Source organism: Pleurodeles waltl, chromosome 11 (assembly GCF_031143425.1).
Source record: "Pleurodeles waltl isolate 20211129_DDA chromosome 11, aPleWal1.hap1.20221129, whole genome shotgun sequence".
NCBI classification, from domain to species: Eukaryota; Metazoa; Chordata; class Amphibia; order Caudata; family Salamandridae; genus Pleurodeles; species Pleurodeles waltl.
In genome coordinates, this window is record NC_090450.1 from 175,832,189 (window position 1) to 175,854,348 (window position 22,160).

The 22,160-nt window shown below is 44.8% G+C and overlaps 1 protein-coding gene across 1 annotated transcript in view; it reads left to right on the plus strand.

Annotated features, from left to right (window-relative positions):
- Positions 1-22,160, plus strand: part of LOC138265561 (ceruloplasmin-like) — a 454,089-nt gene that overhangs the window by 17,487 nt on the left and 414,442 nt on the right. The window contains exon 2 of the mRNA XM_069213377.1: positions 11,895-12,139. Coding sequence (XP_069069478.1) covers positions 11,895-12,139 — 245 coding nt within the window. The remainder of the gene's footprint in view (positions 1-11,894; positions 12,140-22,160) is intronic.

Consider the following 22,160-nt stretch of genomic DNA (forward strand, 5'->3'; position numbering starts at 1 on the left):
GGACAAGTTACGCAGATGGGGAATACCCTGGTCCTTTTTTGGTGGCCTTAATCCAGCTACATTCTGACACATGGATGTGTATCAAATTGGGGGACGAAGCCCACATATCTAGGAAAATTATGACATCACGATGAGTGAAACAGGGGTGAGTAATAGCCCCCCTGCTCTTTAATCTATTCATTGCAGACTCACCGCACACAATGGGTGTCACAAAGTCACTCCCCAAAAATCGGTAGTGCTCGAATCAGCAATTTGTTGCATGCAGATAACCTTGTCTTATTTAGTCACACAGAGTCATCCTCCAACGAATACTCAATCAGTTACATATGTATATCATTGTTAATAAATTGGAGGTGAACCTAAAAAATACTAAGGTTGTGACATTTGGGCTAAAAAGACTTCAAGGAGGAGGATGGTTCTACGACGGCAACAGAATCATGTTGGAGCAATTCTATACATACCTAGGGGTGTACATCGACGCCTGATTCTGTTTTGTGAACAAATGAGAAGGAGTTGAAGCAAAAGCTTTGATCCTGCAGGTGATGCTTTTGAAATTAGCGAAATCATTATTGGGCCCAAGCCTTTCTCTCCTTCAAGAAATTATGACAGCTAAAATTCTCCCTTCTTTAACATATGGTCAGGATATTGTTTTAGGCAGAGACAATATCCTGCTGACTAAACTGGTTGTTAAGATCTACAAGCGAGTCTATCAACTACCGAAATCTTCATCAGGCGCCCGGGTTAGGCCAGAATTTGGCTCTCTGATCAGTGGGCTGCGGGTGCCGGCGTCCTCCTCAGTCTGTGCTATAAGTTACGTATGGCGAGGGCCAACAGGCTAGAACCATTGCTATGGTCTGAAATCAGCTGCAGCAGGCCTTATCTGGCTCACAGACAATATTTAGAAGATTGCCAGCAACTTCCTGATGTAAAAGTCCTCTGGCCTAGTAACCCCAATCAAAAACATTTTAAAATGAGTATAAGAAAGCAACTTCGCCTTTGGTCATTTCACTCAGATGGGATGTTACTTACCAAACACAAGAATGCCTGGGCAGTAATTAGCAGGTATCAGCCAGCCACCCCAGCATCATATCTCTCTTGCACAAATGTCATCCATTAGAATGAAAGATTCATGGGCCTTAGGCTAGGCGAGTGGCCTTTCTTGAAGCATCTAGTTAGCTGGTGCCGCCTAAGTCTGGATAGAACCTGTAGGAGCTGTGGTGGCAGTAAAGAATCATTCCAACTTGTTGTCTGCCTCTGTCCAGCATTGCTAAGAAAACGTAGGGCCAGATTACAGAGGGAGTGGAATACATTGAATTATGCTCAAGCTAAACAGTTCTGTAAGTGAACATCTCTGTGAGTGTTTGTTGAATGACCACTTCTCTGTTATTAATGGTTGTTTTTATTGCACTAGCACTGTATTAGTTTACTGGCCAGTTGGCAATGAAGACAAACATGCTGATACTTTAGTTTAAGTTAACCAGATGAGCTATAGCTATGGAATTTGATCCCTTGCTTAACTCCTTTGCTGCTTCCATTGTTTATATTCAGCTGCTACATTGTACTCGTTACATTATTTATTGAAACTGACCATTTAAATAAGCTACATTCAACAATAACAGAACTAACAGACCCATTAATAGATTGACAACAATTTTAATATGTAAAAAATTGCTGAGTACTCAGTTTTAATATGGATGATTGCACTTTGTTTTATTGAGCTTGTTTTTAACTTGTAAAGGTTTTTAAATAATTTGTCCACATATTTTACACGCAGGCCTTTTATATCATAAAATGAGCACTGAAAATACTACTTTAAGACAGGCATCTGCCACAGTTTTGGGCTGACTGGCGTCTTAAATAGGGGACAGCTCGAACAGCGTTTTTTACCATCATACATAGTGGTAAATGGTTGTTAGTCACTGGAACTTTAAAGGAATAGAGTTCTTTGAATCGTAAGTAAATGTGTCCACATTTGTTGACATCTCTAAAGTAAACAACACCAGAACTTAAAAAAAGCAAAATGACATCACAGCAAAATAATTACAAGGCACAAAACAATGAAACAATCAAAACAGAATGGAATACGTGAACGAACATACAGCACAATAACATAATGCAAAAATTGAGCACAAAAACACATCACTGCGTTAACCCCTTTGCTGCCAGGCCTTTCCCCCTCAGGTACCGAGCCTTTTTTTGGGGGGCTTTTTGGGGTAGTTTACGCTTAGGCCCTCATAACTTTTTGTCCACATAAGCTACCCTCGCCAAATTTGCAGCCTTTTTTCCAACATCCCAGGGATTCTGGAGGTACCCAGAGTTTGTGGGTTCCTCTGGAGTAGAGCAAGATATTAGCCAACATACAGTTAAAAGTTAGATTTTAAAAACAAAAATGGGAAAAAGTGCTGCAAAAAAAAGCATGTGTTTTTCCCCTAAAAATGGCACCAACAAAGGTTTTGCAGTGTTGAAATTACCATCTTCCCAGCTTTCAGGAACAGGTAGTCTTGAATCAGAAAAACACATTTTTCAACACAATTTTGGCATTTTACTGGGACATACCCCATTTATACAATTTTTTTGTGCTTTGAGCCTCCTTCCAGTTAGTGACAGAAATAGGTGTAAAACCAATACTAGATCACGGACTGCTAAACATTTCTGAAGAGTAGACAAAATTAAAAATTCAGCAAGGGGTCATTTGTGTAGATTCTTCAAGGTTTTCCTAAAGAAAGTAAAGCTAAAATAAAATAAAATATTAAAACTGAGGTGAAAAAAGAGCCATTTCCGTCCACGTTTTCTTCTGTAACTTTTTCCAGCTATGACAGATTTTTAAAAGCAATATACCATTACGTCTGCTGGACTCTTCTGGTTGCGGGGATATATAGGGCTTGTTGGTTCATCAGGAACCCCAGGTACACAGAGCCAATAAATGAGCTGCACCTTGTAATGGGTTTTCATTGTATAGCGGGTATGCAGCAATTCATTTGGTGAAATATGAAGAGTGAAAAATAGGTATCAAGGAAACCTTTGTATTTCCAAAATAGGCACAACATAAGGTGTTGAGAAGCAGTGGTTATTTGCCCATTTCTGAATTCCGGGGTCCCCATACTAGATTGTGAATTACAGGGCATTTCTCAAATAGACTTCTTTTTTACACACTGTCTTACATTTGGAAGGAAAAAATGTAGAGAAAGACAAGGGGCAATAACACTTGTTCTTCTATTCTGTCTTCAAGTCTCCAGATAAAAATGGTACCTCACTTGTGTGGGTAGACCTAGTACCCACGATAGGAAATGTAACATGGACACATCACATTTTTACATTGAAACCTGTCGTGTTTTTTGGAAAGTGTCTATCTGTGGATTTAGGCCTCTAGCTCAGTCGGCACCTAGGGAAACCTAGCAAACGTGAGCATTTATAAGAAGTAGACACCTAGGGGAATCCAGGATGGGGTGACTTGTGGGGCTCTCACCAGGTTCTGTTATCCAGAATCCTTCATAATTTGGCAAAAAAAGCACTTTTTTCTCATATTTCAGTGATGAAAAGTGCTGGAATCTGAGAGGAGCCACAAACTTCCTTCCACCCAGCATTTTCCCAAGTCTCCCAATAAAAATAGTACCTCAATTGTGAGGGTAGGCCTAGTGCTCCAAAACACAACATGGACACATCACATTTTTCTTATGAAAACGGACCTGTTTTTTGCAAAGTGCTTAGCCGTGGATTATGTCCTCTAGCTCATCCGGCACCTAGGAAAACCTAGCAAACCTGGACATTTTTGAAAACTAGACAACAAGGGGAACTGAGGATGGGGTAAATTGTGGCCCTCTCAACAGGTTGTGTTACCCAGAATCCTTTGCAAACCTCAACATTTGGCAAAAAAACACTTTTTCCTTACATTTCGGTTCTGCTAAGTTCTGGAATCTGAAAGGAGCCACAAACCTCCATCTATCCAGCATTCCCCTACATCTCACAATAAAAATGGTACCTCACTTGTGTGGGTAGGCCTCCTGCCCGTGACATGAAATTCCCCAAAACACTGTGTGGACACAGCAAAACTATCAATTACAAAACTACCTGTTTTTGCAGGGGTGGGGGCACCTGCGTTTCTGGTCCTAAGCTCAGCAGCCACCTAGGGAAACTTACCAAACCCAGACATTTCTGAAACTAGACACCCAAGAGAGGCCAGGGAGGTGTGACTTGCGTGGATCCCCCAGTGTTTTCTTACCCAGAATCCTCAGCAAACCTAAAATTTGGCTAAAACAAATCACATTTTTCCCACATTTCTGTGTGGGATCACCGCATAGGCACAAATTTTCTACCACCCAATGTTCCCTTCAGTCTCCTGATAAAAATGATACCTCACTTGTGTAGGTAGGCCAAGTGCATGTGACAGGGAAGAGCCAAAAACATGTCGAAATTGAGGGGGAACCAAAGCGTGTCCAAAAGGGCAGTTTGGAAAAAACACATTTTTAGGCTGACAAGTGCAGCAGAATTTGTATCAGTATAGATGTGACAATGCTGGGTTGTAGGAATTTTGTGGATTCCTGCAGATTCCAGGAGGTTCCATCATAAAAATGTAGGGAAAATGTGTGATTTCGAGCAAAGTTGGAGGTTTGCAGGGCATTGTGAGTAAGAAAATGTTGTAGGGTGCATGTGAAGCACACCACCTTGGACTCACCCAGATGCTTAGTTTTCAGATGTGTCAAGGTCTTGTAGACTTTTGTAGATGGCAGCGTTCCCAAAGTCCAAAAAGTGCAGCCCTCACCATTCCAAGTGGGACGATTTTGAGAGTTAGCCAAGCTCTCATGGCCCAAGTTTAAAATCAAAACCCAATATAATCAAAAGTCCTCTTGCTTGCAATTGGGAAAAGATCTTTTAGTGTGCAGGGGGAGAGCTGAAAGACTGTTACCCCCTTCAGTTTTGGTGGGGGAGTAACCATGCCCCTACTGGTTGGTGGCCACCAGCCCACTATTTTAAAAAAATGTTAAAAATCCCCTGGCATCTAGTAGGCTTTCTTCCCCCCCGGGGAGTGGATCGGGGTAATTGCCCCATCTGCCCACCGGTGGGCAGAACAACTTTGTCCCCATTCATTTGGGGTGGGGGTATGGCCACAACCCCACCCTCTTTTTTTAAAAACAATTCTTCCCTGGTGTCTAGTGAGCTATCTGCCCCGCTTGGGGCAGAAGGCCCTAATAAAAATAGGCCGATCTGCCCCCAAGGGGGGCAGAAATGGCCAATAGTAATGTGCCCCCATGGGGAGTAACCTTTGCCCAGGGGGCCGCGCCCTCAAACAAAACACAAACACACACACAACAATCCCTGATACCTAAGTGGGTTTTGCCCCCCTTGGGGGCAGATGAGCCTAATAGAAATAGGCTGATGTGCCCCCAAAGGGGGCAGAAATGGCCTAATATAATATGCCCCCCTGGGGAGCGACCCTTGCCTAAGGGGTCACTCCCCTTATGTAAAGAGGTTTCTGCCCCCTTTGAAGGCAGATGGGCCTAATTAATATAAGCCGATCTGCCCCAAAGGGGCCAGAAATGGCTTAATAAAAAAATGACCCCCTTGGGGAGCAACTCTTGCCCAAGGGTACGCTCCCCTCATGACAAAAACAAAAAACAACAAACTCCCTGGTGTCCAGTGGGCATTTGTGCAGCACAATCGTACTGCAGAAATGCTCAGAGAGACATGAAAGGAAAGGAAAAGCTTCTCCTTTCCTTTCATGCCTCTCTGATCTCCCCCACCCCTGATCGGAAGAGAAATGAAAGCATTTCTCTTCTGATTGTGCTGGAAGATGAGCTTCTAGCATGATGGGGCAACCTCTACTGAGGTCAGCACGCGATCGTACGCTGATGTCATCAGACGTCATCAGACGTCACTTGGGGGTGAGGTCGGGGTGGATGGGGAAGTGATTCCCCTTCCATCCCTGCCCAGGAGAGGGGGGTGGGAGGCCCACGGGGTGTAACTGACAGTTAGACTCTGCGAATTCCTCCTAAACAGTCACACAATAGAGGGTTTAGGTGTGCCTGAATGGGCCATCTGTTGGCAGGATGGGGAAGTGGAGCTGGGCACAACCCCACTTGCAACTGAATAGGCTGTATCCTGCCTTCTCGCAAAGGACTTGTGAACACTGTTCCTGCAGCCAGTTTGGAGTCTGGGTAGAGGAATCAGGAAAATCCAAGCTCTTCAAAAAGAAACTCTGAGAATCTTCTCCTAACTTCAATGAAGGCCCAGGTATAAAAATAGGGTCCTGAGACCCAATCTTCCTGTCACTTTCTGGACCTGTGGGAGGAGTCTCAGAGGACTGCCTGCTGCTGTGGCCTGCTGTGTAGTCCATAAGGCTGCTTTGCTGCACCTGGAAGGACTGCTTTGCTGCCTGGAGCCTGCCTTGAACCTTCAGAAGCAAGCCTTGCTCTTTGAGCCCTGCATCTTCACCTGAACCCAGGATTACCAGAGTGACTCCTAGGGCTAGTCTGCTGTCCTCCTGTTCAGAGCAATAGGGACAGAACAGGTTACAGCCGTCTTGAACCAGACCCTTGAATCAGCTGGAGTGAGTTCCTGACTCCCAAGTGGTGCCCCACCGATCTTGGACCCATGGTGTGGCCTCCGTTGGTTATCCTGAAGTTTTTAGGCTCTTCACAAAGGTGAACAGGCTCATTAGCTTCAAAACATTTCCACCTGCACCGACCACCTATGTGAAGTTCTGGTGAACCGTCTTCGCGGTACAGCATTGACCACTCATGGTGTCTGCCAATGCAAAGCTCCAGCAAAGACCTTCCATGACGTCTGACAGGATCTTCGCTCTACAGCGATGACTGTCTGTGACACCCGTCCCGCTCTTCGTGCTACTTCAACAGCCATCTGCAAAGTTCTCCCTGCTCCTTGTGGCCCCGTCTACCACATACTGAACTCTTTGGGCTGGACTTTGAAGGTAACTCTTTCAGTGGACTAACCTGGTGCATGTATACGACCTGCATTAAATTGCAGACTGCCTGTACTTATGGCTTTCACCTGGTCTCCCCCAGAACCAGATACCTATGAGTGGTGCTTTGTGCTTTTTGGTGCTATTTTCACTTAAATCCTGAAAAATTCACAACTTCGGTGCTACTGATTGTATATTTGTCATTTTGGTGGCAAATTATTTATTAAAATGTACCTTTGTTTCCAAACCTATGTGAGTTTTTTTGCATTGTGTTCACTTTATTACTGTTTGAGTACTGCATAAATATTTTGCACATTGCCTCTAAGTTTAGCCTGACTGCTTTTTTTGCAAAACTACCCAGGATTAAGCACAGGTTAATATAGTGACCTTTTGTGGTTCACCATGCCAGGAATTGTGGGCTGTTGCTTGACCAGGGGCCACACCTCAGTCAACCAACAGACAATTCTCTCATATTGGTGGTCAGTGGTGTGGGTCAGGACTTTTGATGGTGCAGTACCATACAGTGGTTTTACAGCAGAGTTTACCTTTTTTTAAATTGCCTTTAGTTTTCAATTGGGTGTTTTCTCCTTACTCTAGATTTAAGTGCCCTACCTATTATTTGTGTCACCATGGGAATGGAGCTGTGCCGCTTTGACACCCTCAGCAGGGCTGATCAAATTAAGCTTTCTAAAAGATGGTGCTGAAGTCAGAACACCCTCAACAGGGCTGAGCTAACGAAGCTTTTAAAAAAGAAGGTGCTTAAGTCAGACAAGAAGGCTACCACACTGGATTTCCAGGTAGCCCTCAGAGCTTTTGAGGATTTGTAGAGGTGGCAGTCCTCCTCAGGAGGTGATGATGTAGAGGACAATGTAGAGAGAGGAGCATTATCAGAGGATGAGGAGTGTGGGGACCCAGTCCTGGGCCCTGAGCTGCAAGAGGAGCCCAACTCAAACCTAGTGGATGCCTAGGATGCCCAGGATGGGTCTGGCAGCAGTGTGTCTGCCAGGGGTCTGTCCCCAGAGGGGATGGAGGACAGAAAGGGGGTATTTTGTGTAAGTGCATGCCTACAGTGGGGAGGGACATACCCCTTACACTTAAGGTAGAGGACCAGACCAAGTATGTCCCCTTGAAAGCCATTCTTGTTTGTAAATTTAGACTGAATCCTGAGAAATATTGCCAGAGGTTTAGGGACAGCTACAAACTGCCAAACCAGTCCTGGATAGATTTCTTGGAATATTCCAGTAGGGCACTGATGGGCTGGGTGAGAGGTAGCAAAGTGGATGATTTTGTTGGTCTGTACAATCTGATACCAAGGGAACACCTGCTCAAAATGTGTTTTACAGAGCTGCACCAATACCTGGTAATTAGCAGGCTGACTGAACCCAGAAAGCTTGCTGAGGAGGCAAACCTCTGGGTCAGCAACAGAGTGTCCAAGAAGGCATCTGAAGGGGACTCCCAAAGGGTGGTCAGAGTTCCTACCATGAGAAAGAAGGGGGAGATAAAAAGAAAGCATTCTCTCATGGTCCCCACAATAGATGTCAGTGGAATTGATTCCTTTCCCACACTGGCCATCACAAGAAAGGCTTTGTTGACACGAATACTGGTAAATTTGTTTTCCCATGTGCTATGAGTGCTACTAGCAAGGGTACACCAAAGGTAATCCCAAGTGTCCCAAGTGGGCACAGCCCCCTCCCCCCTAGTGGTTGGCAGACCCAGGGGTTGACAATGTAGTGCTTGGGTAAGAGATGGCCTCAGTGTGGGGGAAATAGCTGAGATTACCGTAGTGCCCCTGAGTGAGAAGGAGATGTTGCCTAAAGCCTACATGCATTTAAATTCTTCCAAATATACACAGTGGGTCCCCATCAATGGGAAGAGGGTGGAGGGTCTGAGGGACATAGAAGCTAGTATGACTACTGTTGGGTGTCATCTGGTGTCCTTAGACCAAGTGAGACACAAATCATTCCAACAGGTTGTAGTAGCAGATAATCAGTAGAGCCACAACATGAGGCTCTGATTCCCTTTGAATGTGGGGGGTAGAAGGGCTCAGATTTTCTGAAAGTTGCTGTAAGCCCTGCCATGCCTGTTGACTGTCTGCTAGGGAATGATCTGTTGCACATTGCCTGGAAGGTAGTGGAGCTTAGGTCAGACCTGGAGATGTTAGTTTTTCGGGTCGCCTAAGTGGGTCTGTGTTACCATCAGATCCATAGCCCAGAGGAGCTGGAGGGGAGTTAAGCAGATCTGGAGCCTGGAAAAATTACCCAGACAGCTGCCAAGAGAGGGAAGGGGCATGTGAAACCAGCCCTGGAATGTCCCAAGGTACAGGTGGATGGATGCTGGCGGAATCTTCCCCAGAGCCTCCGGAGAGGACATTTGCTTCCTAGGTGACTTGCCTCAACTTGCTGGATTGCAAGTAAAAGGGGGACTCACTAGATAGGAGTTTTGTATGGCACAGAAGGTGTGTCCAACCCTGGACGGCACGAGGCAACAAGCTGAAGATCACCTCATATACAGGGAGAATGACCTCCTAGACAGTGAGCCTAAGGCACCTGTGAATGGGACAAGTGTGTTGGTAGTCCCCCAGTACTACAGGTCCTTTCTACTGGGACAGGCTCATGAAATTCTCCTGCAGGACATCTGGAGTAGGACGAGACTTTGCCAGGTTAGCCTCGCAGTTTTACTGGCCTGGATGAGGATAGCCTCAAATGTATTCTGCAGGACTTCTCTTACCTTCCAAGCCAGTGGAAAAACAGGGAAGAAGCTGAAGGCCTGTCATTGCCACCCCATTGGAAAGGGTGGGCATCAGCATCGTAGGTCCAGTGGACCCCAAGACAGCGTTAGGCAACAGGTTTATCCTGGTCTTGGCAGACTATGCCACAAGGTACCCAGAGGCTACTCAAAGGTTCACCCTGCAAGGGATTGTGGCTGTTGCTTGACTGGGGTTCACAACCCCGTCAAACTAAAACACAATTTCTCACAAATAACAAGTAATTAATGCATCCCCATGACAAAAACAGTAACCCACACACTATACACATAAAAGACAGTTCTCTAATCTATATAGGTCAAGTTCTTTGAAGCAGGCATATTAACACTGCACTACTTTATGAGTTAAAACCGTCACTAGATAAAACTCTGATCATGCTCCTGGAGGAATATTTTTAATCACCAGGGTTATCTATGACATTTTTATTGTATACTTAAAACAGATAGACACACAAGGAACTCTTTAGCAGATACTTTCTAACTCGTAATTTATTTCTAAATACAGCATTCACCCTACCCTCCTCCATCCATGGTAAGCACTCGGCTTAGATGCACCGATCGCACCACCCTAAAGATAGCTGTGACTGCAGCCATAGTTTCACACCCACAGATTCAGGGGCATATTTAAGAGCCCCTAGCGCCACCGGAGCACCACTTTTAATGATACTCCAGTGGCGCTATGCATTGCACCGCATTTACAAGTTCGCGTTAAGCCACTTTCTGTGGCTTAATGCCACCTTGTAAATACGGCCCCTTCACACGCAGCACATTGCGTGGAAGGGGCGTGCAATGGGTGTTACTGTGGGTATGCCACAGCAGCATCCATTGCATTTTGACACTGCACCAGATTTACAAGTTTTCGTAAACGTGAGGCAGTGCAATGAGGAGAAATGCTGTCATTTCTCCTCGTTTTTTGCACTGTCTATGTGTGCTGCATTTTGCAGCACACATAGAAAGAGCAAATCGCCATTTAAGGTTTTTTTTGTGTAGGAAGGTGTTCCTTCTGGCACAAAAACACTCTCCCCCTCAACCCAGCCATCCCTGCACTATGGTGGACGGGTTGCTGCATGGCGCACAGCATGCAAATTTAGCACCGGCCCAGGGGGAAACACAGGGGTGCGCCGTATTCTAGTAAATACAGTGCATCCCTGTGTTTTGAAAATGACGGCGTGCGACGCTGCCAAATTTGGAGCAGCGACACGCACTGTCATTTTCTGGCCCTCAGTTTTGCTTAGAATCTTGGGTGGGTCTACATTGGCGCCGGAGACTCATTAGTAAGGAATGTGACAAGGAAGATAGATGATGAACTTTAATAAATTATGTATGGTAATTCAGCATATTTCTACAGGTTCCCCTGCAGAGAAAACAGAAAAGCAAAGTATTGGAGGGAATTAAAATTCAGAAAATAAAAATGAATGATGTGCATCAGTACAAGATGTAAACATTATTTGTTTCTGAACTAATACCAAAAATAGAACAGGAATGTCGCTCAAGGTTGAGCGGAAACAGTTATTACAGTCAAACCTCTGGAATGGCCAGAGAGCACAAAGACCCGCTTATTTAACTTGAATGCATGTAATGAAATCTGTAAATTCCTCTATTATTCGGCGATACCGACAGCATGATGGTAATATTTCTATAAAATGGTCAATGTCCCCCACTGTGAGAAAGCTGGGAACCCCCCTCCTCCTAATAACCCATAGGCTTCCACTACACATCTCTAGCGCATAGAAGGGGAATGCTAGCACTTACACTCCAAATGTGTATGACAAACACGTGCTTACTTACACACTCATAAAAAATGCAAGTTGCGAATTAATATTTTTTTAAATGTTCTCAAAAGTTAAATACACGTCAGAAAGAAGTCCACATTTTAAAACTATGTTTATTCATTAAAAAAACGTTAGATCTGTTGTCGGTGTCTTTGATACAAAGTGTTTGTTATTTCAAGCAGGATGTACTGTTCTGTATTAGAATCCCTCACAGCAAGAGGTAGTGAGACCATCAGATCAAAAACTCGATATAATTTTGAAGAGTATTAAAAAAAAAACGTTTAAAGAAAGCTCCATGCATTGTGATTTATACACATGTACCACATGCCAGACACAATACATGGCTACACTGCGGACATTGATATACGCTAAAGTAATGCAATATAAAAACACACTTGATTTCTGCACTTTAACGTATAAGTAATATTTTCTGTGTTTGTCAGAGTTGCCAGCATGTACTTACAGAGACGGCCGGACAGAATAGGACGTTTGTATAAGAAAGCAATCTACTATCAGTACGCCGATATATCCTTCACTCAAGAAATTGAAAAGCCAGTCTGGCTGGGGTTCCTTGGACCCATCATCAAGGCAGAAACTGGAGACCGCCTGGTGGTGCACTTTAAAAACTCTGCAACAAGAAACTACACGATGCACCCACATGGTGTAAGATACACCAAAACCAACGAAGGTAAAGTTCTATTGACCCATGCAACATTTATTTTAGTTCAAAGGCCGTCCATTTACTGCCTCGTTTGAACTTTTAATGTATTATGTACACAGAGGTCTGATAAAAAAGGTCGTGGTGAAGATATCACAGAGGTGATTCCTACACCACAGTATTGGAGTCATTGCTTAATTTGTAAAAAAATAAATAAGTGCCAGGCCCTTCAACATGGGGCCACTGCAGCTTGAACCACCCATTGCCCCTTTAACGCTGCCAAAGACAATACCAACACAACTACTAACCATCACACTTCTACAAGTGTGAGCATTCAGAATATTCGAGCCCGCCAAAATTATATTGATGAATTAGGTGGCAGGAATCAGTAATTTTTAATGTATATTGAATTAATAAACAACTGTTGTTATGCCTATCTCTAAATTAGATAAACATCGCCACCATGTGCCAGACTGCCATAAGTGCCGATTTTGACAATTAAGTGTTGGTGCTGAGCACCGAAACCACTGGCTCAAATTAAGCACTGCACTGCATTTCACCTGCTATGGAGGATCTGATTGGTTTATTAGCGTCTCATAGCTCATCACTGCTTCTAAGCAGGTAAATTAAGCACTCTGTTAATAAGCAGTTCTGCATCTAGACTTGTCTTAGCACTCGTGTTTGTTCAATATCACGTTTCCTTTTTTGCATGTCTCCTTTACTTTGTGTTTTCTCCATCACACAGCTTCAGCCCAACCATAAACGTATATGATGTCACTGGTAGACTGATGTATTGATATCCACACGGTCTAATGTGAAAATATACATTCACACATGGACAATAATGACAATGTCTTACATCTATTCACCTCATACATCTCTGGTGGAAAAGAGTTTTTAAATATTGATGTTATTTGAGATGTCATCAGTGATGTCACTGACCATCTCATGAATGTTGTAATATGTTAGGTCATAAGCAGTGCATTGCGGGGGTGTCAGTAATAGTTAGCTTAGATAAATATAAGTGCTGAATGTCTATTGATTGTGTCTGTAGAATCTTACTCTGACTATAACGTCCCTGTAATCTTTGTTTTTTTCATTCTATTTCCTAACTATAACATCCTTGTAACCATTATTTTTGTAGTGGATTTTAAAGGTTTTATTTCTTAACTATAAAGTCCCTGTAACCTTTGGGTTTTTCAGTGAATTCATATTGTTTTAATGGTATTTCCTAACTATAACATCAATGTAATGTTTGTTTTATAGTGAATTTCTATGGGTTTTTAATGGTATTTCCTAGCTATTATGTGCCTGTAACCTTAGTTTTTTTGACTGAATTTGTACATTCATTTTTCAAAAGAAAAATTAATAAAACACATCTAAGTATAATATTACCATAACCTTAATTTTTTTAAAGAGATTTTAATCTAGAAATATTTTAGGTAAAAAACAATGTAAAACTATTAAATTGGGGCATGGCCAAGAGCATCAAGATGGTGGCCGCACTTTTACAGTTCTATGGACCCCTCCATCATCAGCTCTAAATATGCAAGTTTCGGAAACCTCTCCTGCGATCCACTGCCTTGCAGAGGTCATAGGACCCATCTGTTGTGAGCCTGCCGTTTCGGGACTGTCCTTGTCATCCATAGCTGCCAATAGACCTGCTTCGGACTCGACTGCAAAATGGCGGTCTCCATCGAGAACATCTCCCCCAGGCAGACAGCCTGAACTGCTGCCCCAGGACAGATCTGAGGGGTGTTGGTTCATTCCTCCCCGCTGCTCGAACCACCTGGTCGAGTTGGCGGCATCAACTGAGTTCTGCCTGAAGGAAGGAATCTGGGAGGATGCATGATCCCCACATTACCTGGAACGGCCCTGCTCCTTGAGTTTGCGGGGTCGACTCCTCCTCACGGCCTTCTTCTCCTGACCGGCAACCTATTGAGCTTTGCCTGCAGAGGTGGTGGTGATAATGGATTACTGTAGGAGGCAACTGGCCTACTCCCCTCCCTGAGACAATGTTTACTTGGCTCAGGTGGCAGGGTTGAGGATCAGATGGTCCTCCCGCGGTGGGCACACTGCAGTCTACCTAGTGCATACTAACTTTGGGCCTGCAGCACAGGTGAAAGGAGGGGTGAGTTTCTGCGCGTTACCCGTTATTTGCCCAGGTGGTGCGTGCTTGCACATTGGGCCAGCTCCTCTGCAGGACCTCACCCAGAACCTGAGACCATTCATTGTGCAGTGATCCTCAACGCTGGGTAACACTGCCTACACCCCATGCTCACAAGGTCACTCCAGTGGTGGAAAAATGGCACCTTTTCTCGCTGCAATCTTGCTGATGCCATGTTGATGTTGGGGCCCACGCAACTGACTCTCACCCTGCCTGGGTTCTCTGCAGCCCTCTATAACAAGGCCTAGACATTGAACAACTGTTGTGCTGTCTCTTGGGCCCTTGAGACATTCCTTGCGTGGGCACTGGTGTCATGCAGCGATGATATACTTAACAGCTAGTTGTTCCACCCAATTGAGCTCCTGCTGCTGTAATCCCCTGGTGTGATTCCCTGGGCCCCCCTCCCTGGGACCATGTCTGCAGCTCTATCAGTGTTCTTTTTTACCAATGAGACTATAAACTTCACACTCACTAGGATGCTATGGTGTTACCATACATGGATTGCCTCGAGTAGGTAGTACAGTCCACAGTCCTCAACTTCGTTGATAATCCTATTAAGGTTCTTTGCACCTCCTGCTTAAGGTCTCTACATGGATCTGATAGGCACTTAGGTATAACTGCTCATGCTCCTGTGTTTGCCACGGTAAGCGGGTTGGACCTACACAGCATGTGCTGAGTGACAACTTACCTCTTACAGATTTGGACAAGGAAAAATCCAATTGCTCGATGACCTCACAGACTTGCATAGATCAATATGCGACCAACCAAGGTCACACTAGAGGTACTACTCCTGACAATCCCTTGTCATCTGACTGCATGCTCGCCACCATCCTTCAAGCCTCTGTCAGAACCAAAGTAGGTGCAGAAAGGGTCGACATGGCTCTCATGCGACAAGGTCTACTCAATGCCACGGCACCGATCAGCGAGGCTGAGTCCTGATTGTCTACACTCGATCATGCAGGGGGCACGGTGCCAGGCAGGCGGCCTTATCCTCCTCCTTGACAATAACCCAGGGTCCTCTCCTGTCCCTCTCCCCCACCTCCCAATCACTTGGGACAGTAGATGCTGCTTTGGGCTGAGACAATTGTGCAACATTATACCCCACGCCACAGGCCACTCCGGCAGACGACACAGACCTCTTGCGAAGCCCAGCACTCTGACGGACTAACTTTTCATCCAATGAGGCCAATTGGGTGTTGTCCCATCATCTACACACTTACTATGTGTCCTGATCTTTTCAATTGATCCTGCAACTAGGAGGGGTCCACCACTCCACTCCTGAATTCAAACTGCGATAGTTTGTTGATAACACTTATAAAGTGTCAGATGCTTCTAGGGAGGAAGTATGGGGAGATGGTTTGTTAGGGGGGATTTCTTTATCTGTTATATTGTAGTTGTGTTTGTGTTCTTGTTTTCATTTTTAGGTACACCACCACATGATATGGTACTCAGCATAATCCCAATTTACCACACACTATACCAATCCAAGGGTACACTGCTACTCTATCTCTATGCTAACATGGCCTTTAAGGCACACATTCACCCCACTCCGGTGCACACTTTTGATCGAACATCACTAAGGCCCCAACATACCCTGACGTAGAGCCCTTTTGGGTATTATTCTGGAATGTCAATAGGCTCCTAGACAGGGTGAAATGTATAGCGGTTTTGAAATACTCTCACAGATTCCTATCCGCAGCCTTGCTGCTTTAAGACACACACTTGATGGTGAACTACTGTCCATTCTTAGCATCCCAGAGTTACCGCAGAGTTTACCATGCAGGGTTCATACGCGGTTCCCGGTAAGTGGCAATCTTTCTACATCGCTCCTTTCCTCTGACCATGACACAAGAACTTAGAGACCCTCAAGTCTTCTACCTGGCCCTCACGGGTCCTGTGGAGGGACGTATCATTAACCTTGTCTCTACATATTCAACCCCAATGTCCTTAGATGCTCTCCTCGGAGACCTCTCAAAAATCTTGACAATCCTTCCAGAGGGACTGTCAGTGATCGGGGTGACTTCAGTACTGCGCTGGCCCCAGATCAAGATACCACAGGTGTTCCCCCCTCTGGTCATCATCTAGGAGCCAAATGCCTCTCAGACTGGGCCTCATCACTTGGTCTTTGTGAAGTTTGGAGGATGTGGAACCCTCTGCAACTCCAGTACACCCATACTTCCGCAGCGCACCACAGTCATTCTCGCATTGATCTTATTTTTATGCCTGCCTTGGAATGTAGTGCTGTTACTCAGCTCCAAATCCTTTCTTGTGACATCTCCGACCATTTCCCCCTTCTCCTTCATATTGGATACCCCAGTGGTGTATCTCGCCCCATCTGACACTTTAATACCAGGTTACTTCAAGATGAGACATATGGAGTGCCCTAGGTGAGGAACTCAAAATCTATTTCCAGACCTTTGACAACTTAATTCAGTAGGCTAGGACCCTGTGGGCAGCCAGCAAAGCTCTAATCAGAGGATATTCCAAAGGCTTTCTCCGTGCAAAGGAGCATGCCCAATCCCACCATCGTACCCAGCTCGACGCTTGGGTTCTCTACATTGAGGGGAATCTGGTTTCGGGCAGCTGTAGTGATACTGCCAGGCAACTAGACCGCATACATGAGGAGATCTGGCATATGTCACTTGAATCTGCGAAACAGATATGGATGACCGCAACGGCCAGAGTCTATGGATGTGGTGAGAAAAACAGCTTCTAGCCCCGTAGCAAACCAAGTAATACCAGGAAAAGTAGATGCCCAAGGGCATGTTTGACATGCCCTCAGTGATATTGTGCAGACATTTGCAGACTACTATTGCCGCCTTTATGCTGCGGTTCCTCAAGTAACCCTGCACCAAATCCTCACTTCCTGGAGGAAGTGCCTCTCCCACGGCTCTTCCAAACTGACTCACTAGTGCTTGATCAACTGATCTTGATTGAGGAGGCAGGAGCAGCTTTTTTGGCTTCACTTCCGGAAAGACCCTGGGATCCTATGTTTTCTCTGCAGAGTACTACTCTGCTCACAGAAACCTTGATACCCTGACTTCTTGATTTATATCAAGAATCTGCAAAAAACAGCACCTTCCCCTCCAACATTGATGTGGCCACGATCCCAGTCATTCCAAAAACACAACCAAAGTCGACCTCCTGTTGAGGTGAAGATTTATGCTACAATATTAGCCGCCCGCCTTAGGGAGGTGTTTCACATAATCATTCATCCTGATCAATGCGACTTCATGCCTTGTTGGTGCACAGGGTACTGCCTTCGATGGCTCCACATTGTCCTGGCACCTCCTCCCACCCAACCTGTCCTTAGTGGTTATAGATTTTGAAAAGACCTTCAACACTGTGGACTGGGTCTACCTCAAACAGGTACCTCTGAGGGAAGGATTAGGCCCACGATTCCGCAGCTTAGTCCGTGTGCTTTATTCCAATCCCATGGCTCGCGTACAGATAATTGGTGTCCCATCAGACACCTTTCTCATTAGACAAGGTACGCGGCAGGGATGTCCCCTGCTCCCCCTCCTTTTAGCCCTAGTAATCGAAGCACTGGCCCACCATGTTTAGATGTGATGCTCAGATATGAGGTTGGAGATGGGATGGCACCCAGGAGGACCACATCGCACTTTACGCTGATGATGTCCTGCTCTTTCTAATCTACCCTGAAACAATGGCCCCCGATGCTTCTGAATCCTTTAGCTTTTCAACAAGCATCAGGTTTACAAGTTAACATAGCCAAGTCAATCTTAGTACCCCTGACTGAACCTTCTAAAGGTGTGACATGGCAAGCTGAAATTCCTGCCTTGACTCGGCTTCAGATATTTAGGAATTTGTGTGACCGTCCATCTGGAACTCACATGGGCCCTCGATCTCAATCTATAGAACAAGAAAACAAAGGAAGATCTCATCTGCTGGCATCTCTCCCTTGAAATGCTATGGGAAGAATAGCCCTATGTAAATGATGATGCTCCCCAGGTTCTTATATATTGTCTAGAACCTCCTGATTTATCTGCCACATCACTGGTTCCAAACCCTCAATAGACTTGCCACTAGATTTTTTTGGGGCAAGTCTAGGCCTCACCTGGCTCTTGTCTATTGCCAACGTGCACCTTACAACTGGGGCCTGGGCATGACTAATCTCAACTTCTATTACCGGGTGGCTTTACCTGGTGGCTCAACATTTGGTACTTGATGACTGGTTCTCTGGGAGATGAACGGATCTGGCCTATCAACTAGAGCTTACATCCCTGGGGTTCCCCCGAATAATGGCAATGATTTATGGATTCCGAAACCCGATCCCGTTGGAAACAAGGATCTTCTTCCTTGCATGGAGAGCTGCACTCCAACAGATACACTGAGAGACTAAGCTTACACCGCAGACCCCATTGTGGCATACTATTGAGGGAGGTGGCTGCACTGAAGTTATTCTAGAAATAGGACCTTATCGGCATCTCCTAATTGCGGACATCTGGTCTAGGTCTCACATTTGCTCATTCCAGGAACTGCAAGATACCTATTCTTTGCAATCCACACAGTTTTATAAATACTTGCAACTTCGTCATGCACTGGCCGCTCATATTACCTGAGAGGCTTCCATGCCAGAGTGCGATCAGCTGGAGGCCAAAGTCTTGATTGGTACACTAAGGAAGGGAGGTATATCACAAATTTATTGCACTGTCATTAACAATGCACCTACTACTCTAGACCATCTTAGAACACGCTGGAAGGGATGATTGGGCCCCTTGAAGGAGGACAATTAGCGCAATGCTTTTTTTTTTTTAATTGAGCTCATGAAGGTTCATCATACAAAATACCTTCACAAAAAATATACATGCTTACAATATAGTGCAAAACATCATAATAGTTCATGAAAAGTGCTACTGGTAAAGTGGCGCAATGCTGTTATGGCCCCTTGGGTCATAACCATATCTTCTAAACTGAGACTAATTCAGACTTATTACCTGCATTGCGCCTATTTTACCCCCTCAGATTGCACTGGGCCAATCTTCTCCTGAGCCCCGTTTGCTCTCAGTGCTCAGAGACGCCTGCTAATTTTTATCATATAGTGTGGGCCTGCCCAGCAATATACAAATACTGGATGGATATAGTGAAAAAACTCACTAATGTTTTGGGATGAGGGGTCCAGACACTCCATTGGTATTACTCTTGGGGGCTTTAGAGTACTCTGGGGCCTCAAGGGCAGATAGGGCATTCCCAGGTACCACCACCATAGTCGACAAACATGACATAGCGGCTAAATGGAAGAGTCCTGCGCCCCCAAACTTGACACAATGGCACAGAGGACTGGATTGCTGTGCAAAGACTGTGCATAAAGCCAGAGGTTGCCCGTCCAAATATGAACGGGCCTGGGGTAAATGGGTGGAGCAGGCGGGTTGATGTGTGTACCTTTGACCTTTTTTATGCCTCCTACTGCAACCGCTTTTGTGTTCCTGTTGCTGATGCATTACTGATGCTATATGGCTATCATGAACTTTATTCAAAAGATATTCTGTTGTGCTGTTTAAGAAATCTGTACCACTGCTACCCAAAATCAATAAAGTTGGTTATAAAAAAGATATTTAATTACATACGTTTAATTCTTTTAAAAACAAAATTTGTGTTTTTTTAAATGTCTTTTTGGATTTGTGGATCTGCTGCGAGCCCAACCCATGTATACTTCCTGTTCTTGGCTCTGCAGGGATCCGTGGATCCTGCGTGATTTCTAACAACACTTAAGTACTTAGATGGACACTATAAAATTGATGTTTGACGTAAGGTATTTAGTAAAATAACATAGAAACCTATATTCCAACAAGTAATTCTAAATAACAAAGTTGTTTTAATACATATTTAGGGATTCACAATAATGCTGCAGTGATGCCAGACAAGATGACAGATCGGCGTATCCCATGTGACCGAGCAACAAGTACATTTGATTGTTAGTCACACATGTCAACCTCTTCTGCAGGAAGTTCCTTTCCATTTCTTCATCTCTTGCAGTGTTTTTTTAGTTATCTCACCTCTCCAGCAGATTTGGAACTTGCTCTCTCTTTTTTGGTTGTTTTTTCACACCATTTTTGAAAATGGCATTTGGAGGAGAGAGACAGCAGGAGGAAGAAGAGAGTCAAGAAGAAGAAGAAGAAGAAGAAGAAGAAGAAGAAGAAGAAGAACTCCCCCAAAAACAGGTGTTTTTCTACATTCCTTCTGGAGAGAAAAAAGTAGTTGCAAAGAAGGTGAAATGCAACCTTTGCAACAAAGAGCTGTCCAGAGGGAAAAATACAAAGGGCAGATTTATGAAGAGTGGCGCTGCACCTAGCGTCCTCCTAACACCATCATGTGTGTGCTATAATTATAATATGGCGCACCATGGCGGTTGTTAGGGAACTAGCATCATAATTTTTTGACACTAGTTTGCCACTTTGCAGGACTTGCGTAAAAAATGTTGACGCTAATCCTGCACAGCACCCAGAGACCCATTGAAACCAATTGGAGCCTCAATGCTTGCTTTGAGCAGGCATTAAAAATTCCAGAAAAAATGATGCAAATAAATCTTTAAAATTTCTTTGTGCCATTATATTGGCCCCCCTAGAGCTGGAACACCCCCCTTGCATACATTATGCCTGGCACAGGCATAATGTGGCGCAAGGGGTTACAAAGTGGTGCAATGCATGCATTGCACCAGTTTGTAACAATGGCACAGTGTTTTTTGCCTTCCAACGCCACATTAGCATTAAAAAATTACGCTAATGTGGGGCTCAGATGGTTGCACTCTGTGTTTCTGGGCTTTCTTATTTTTTATAGTTATAGTTGAAAAAAACACCCAAAAAGTTCTGAAAACACACAACATGGTTCTTTTTAGAACTGCCGACTCTACTATATGGTTATTAATGTCTGAGTAATTGCTGCTACATGTCTGCATATGTTACTGTTAGTGTGTGTGTGTGTTAGTGTTTATGTGGGCGTCAGAGTGGTTGTTTGAGGGTCTGTGTAGGTCTGTTAATTGGTGTGAAGGTGTGTAAATGGGTGTGTGAGTGGCTGTATGAGTCTGTCAGGAGGTGCAGTAGTGGTTTTGTAGGTGTATGAATGGTTGTATGAGTGTGTGAATGAGTGTGTGACTGGATGTGTGTGAGTGTGTGTATGTGTGAATGGGAGTGTGAGTTGGTGTGTCAGTGTATGAATGGGTGTGTTAGCTGGTGTGTTAGAATACGAATCAATGTGTGAGTGGCTGTTTGAGTGGCTGTGTGGGTGCATGAGGAGGTGTAGCAAAGGTTTTCTGTATGTAAGTGGGTCTCTGAGTGTGTGGACAGGAGTGTGAGTGGATGTGTCAGTGTGTGGGAATTGGTGTGTTAGTGGGTGTGTGTGGGTGTAAATGGGCATGTGAGTTTGTGTGTGAGTGGCTAGGTTTGTCTGGGTGGGTGAGGTAGTGGTTTGTGTGTCTGGGGGGCAGTGAGTGGGTGTGTGAGTGTGTGAATGGGTATCTGAGTAAGTGTGTGACTGGCTGTGTGGGTCTGTGAGTAGGTGTGGTAGTGGTTTTGTGGGTCTGTTAGCGAGTGTGTGTGTGAGTGGGTGTGCGAGTGTGTGAATCTGTCTGTGAGTGGGTGTTTGAGTGGGTGTGTGAATGGGTGTGTGGGTGACTCTATGGAAGTGTGAATTGGTGTCTAAGTGTCTGTATGGCGGTGTCAGTGCCTGTGTGATTGGCACTATAAATGTGTTAGAGGAGATGTAAATGTCTGTGTAGTTCTCTAAGTGAGTGTGTCACTGTGTGTGTGTGTCAGTATGTGACTAGTTGTGTGGGTCAGTGAGTGGGTGTGAGAGTGGCTGTATTTTTGAGTGAGTCGGTGTCTGAGTGACTGTGTGGATGTGTCAATAGCTGTGTAAGTGACTGTA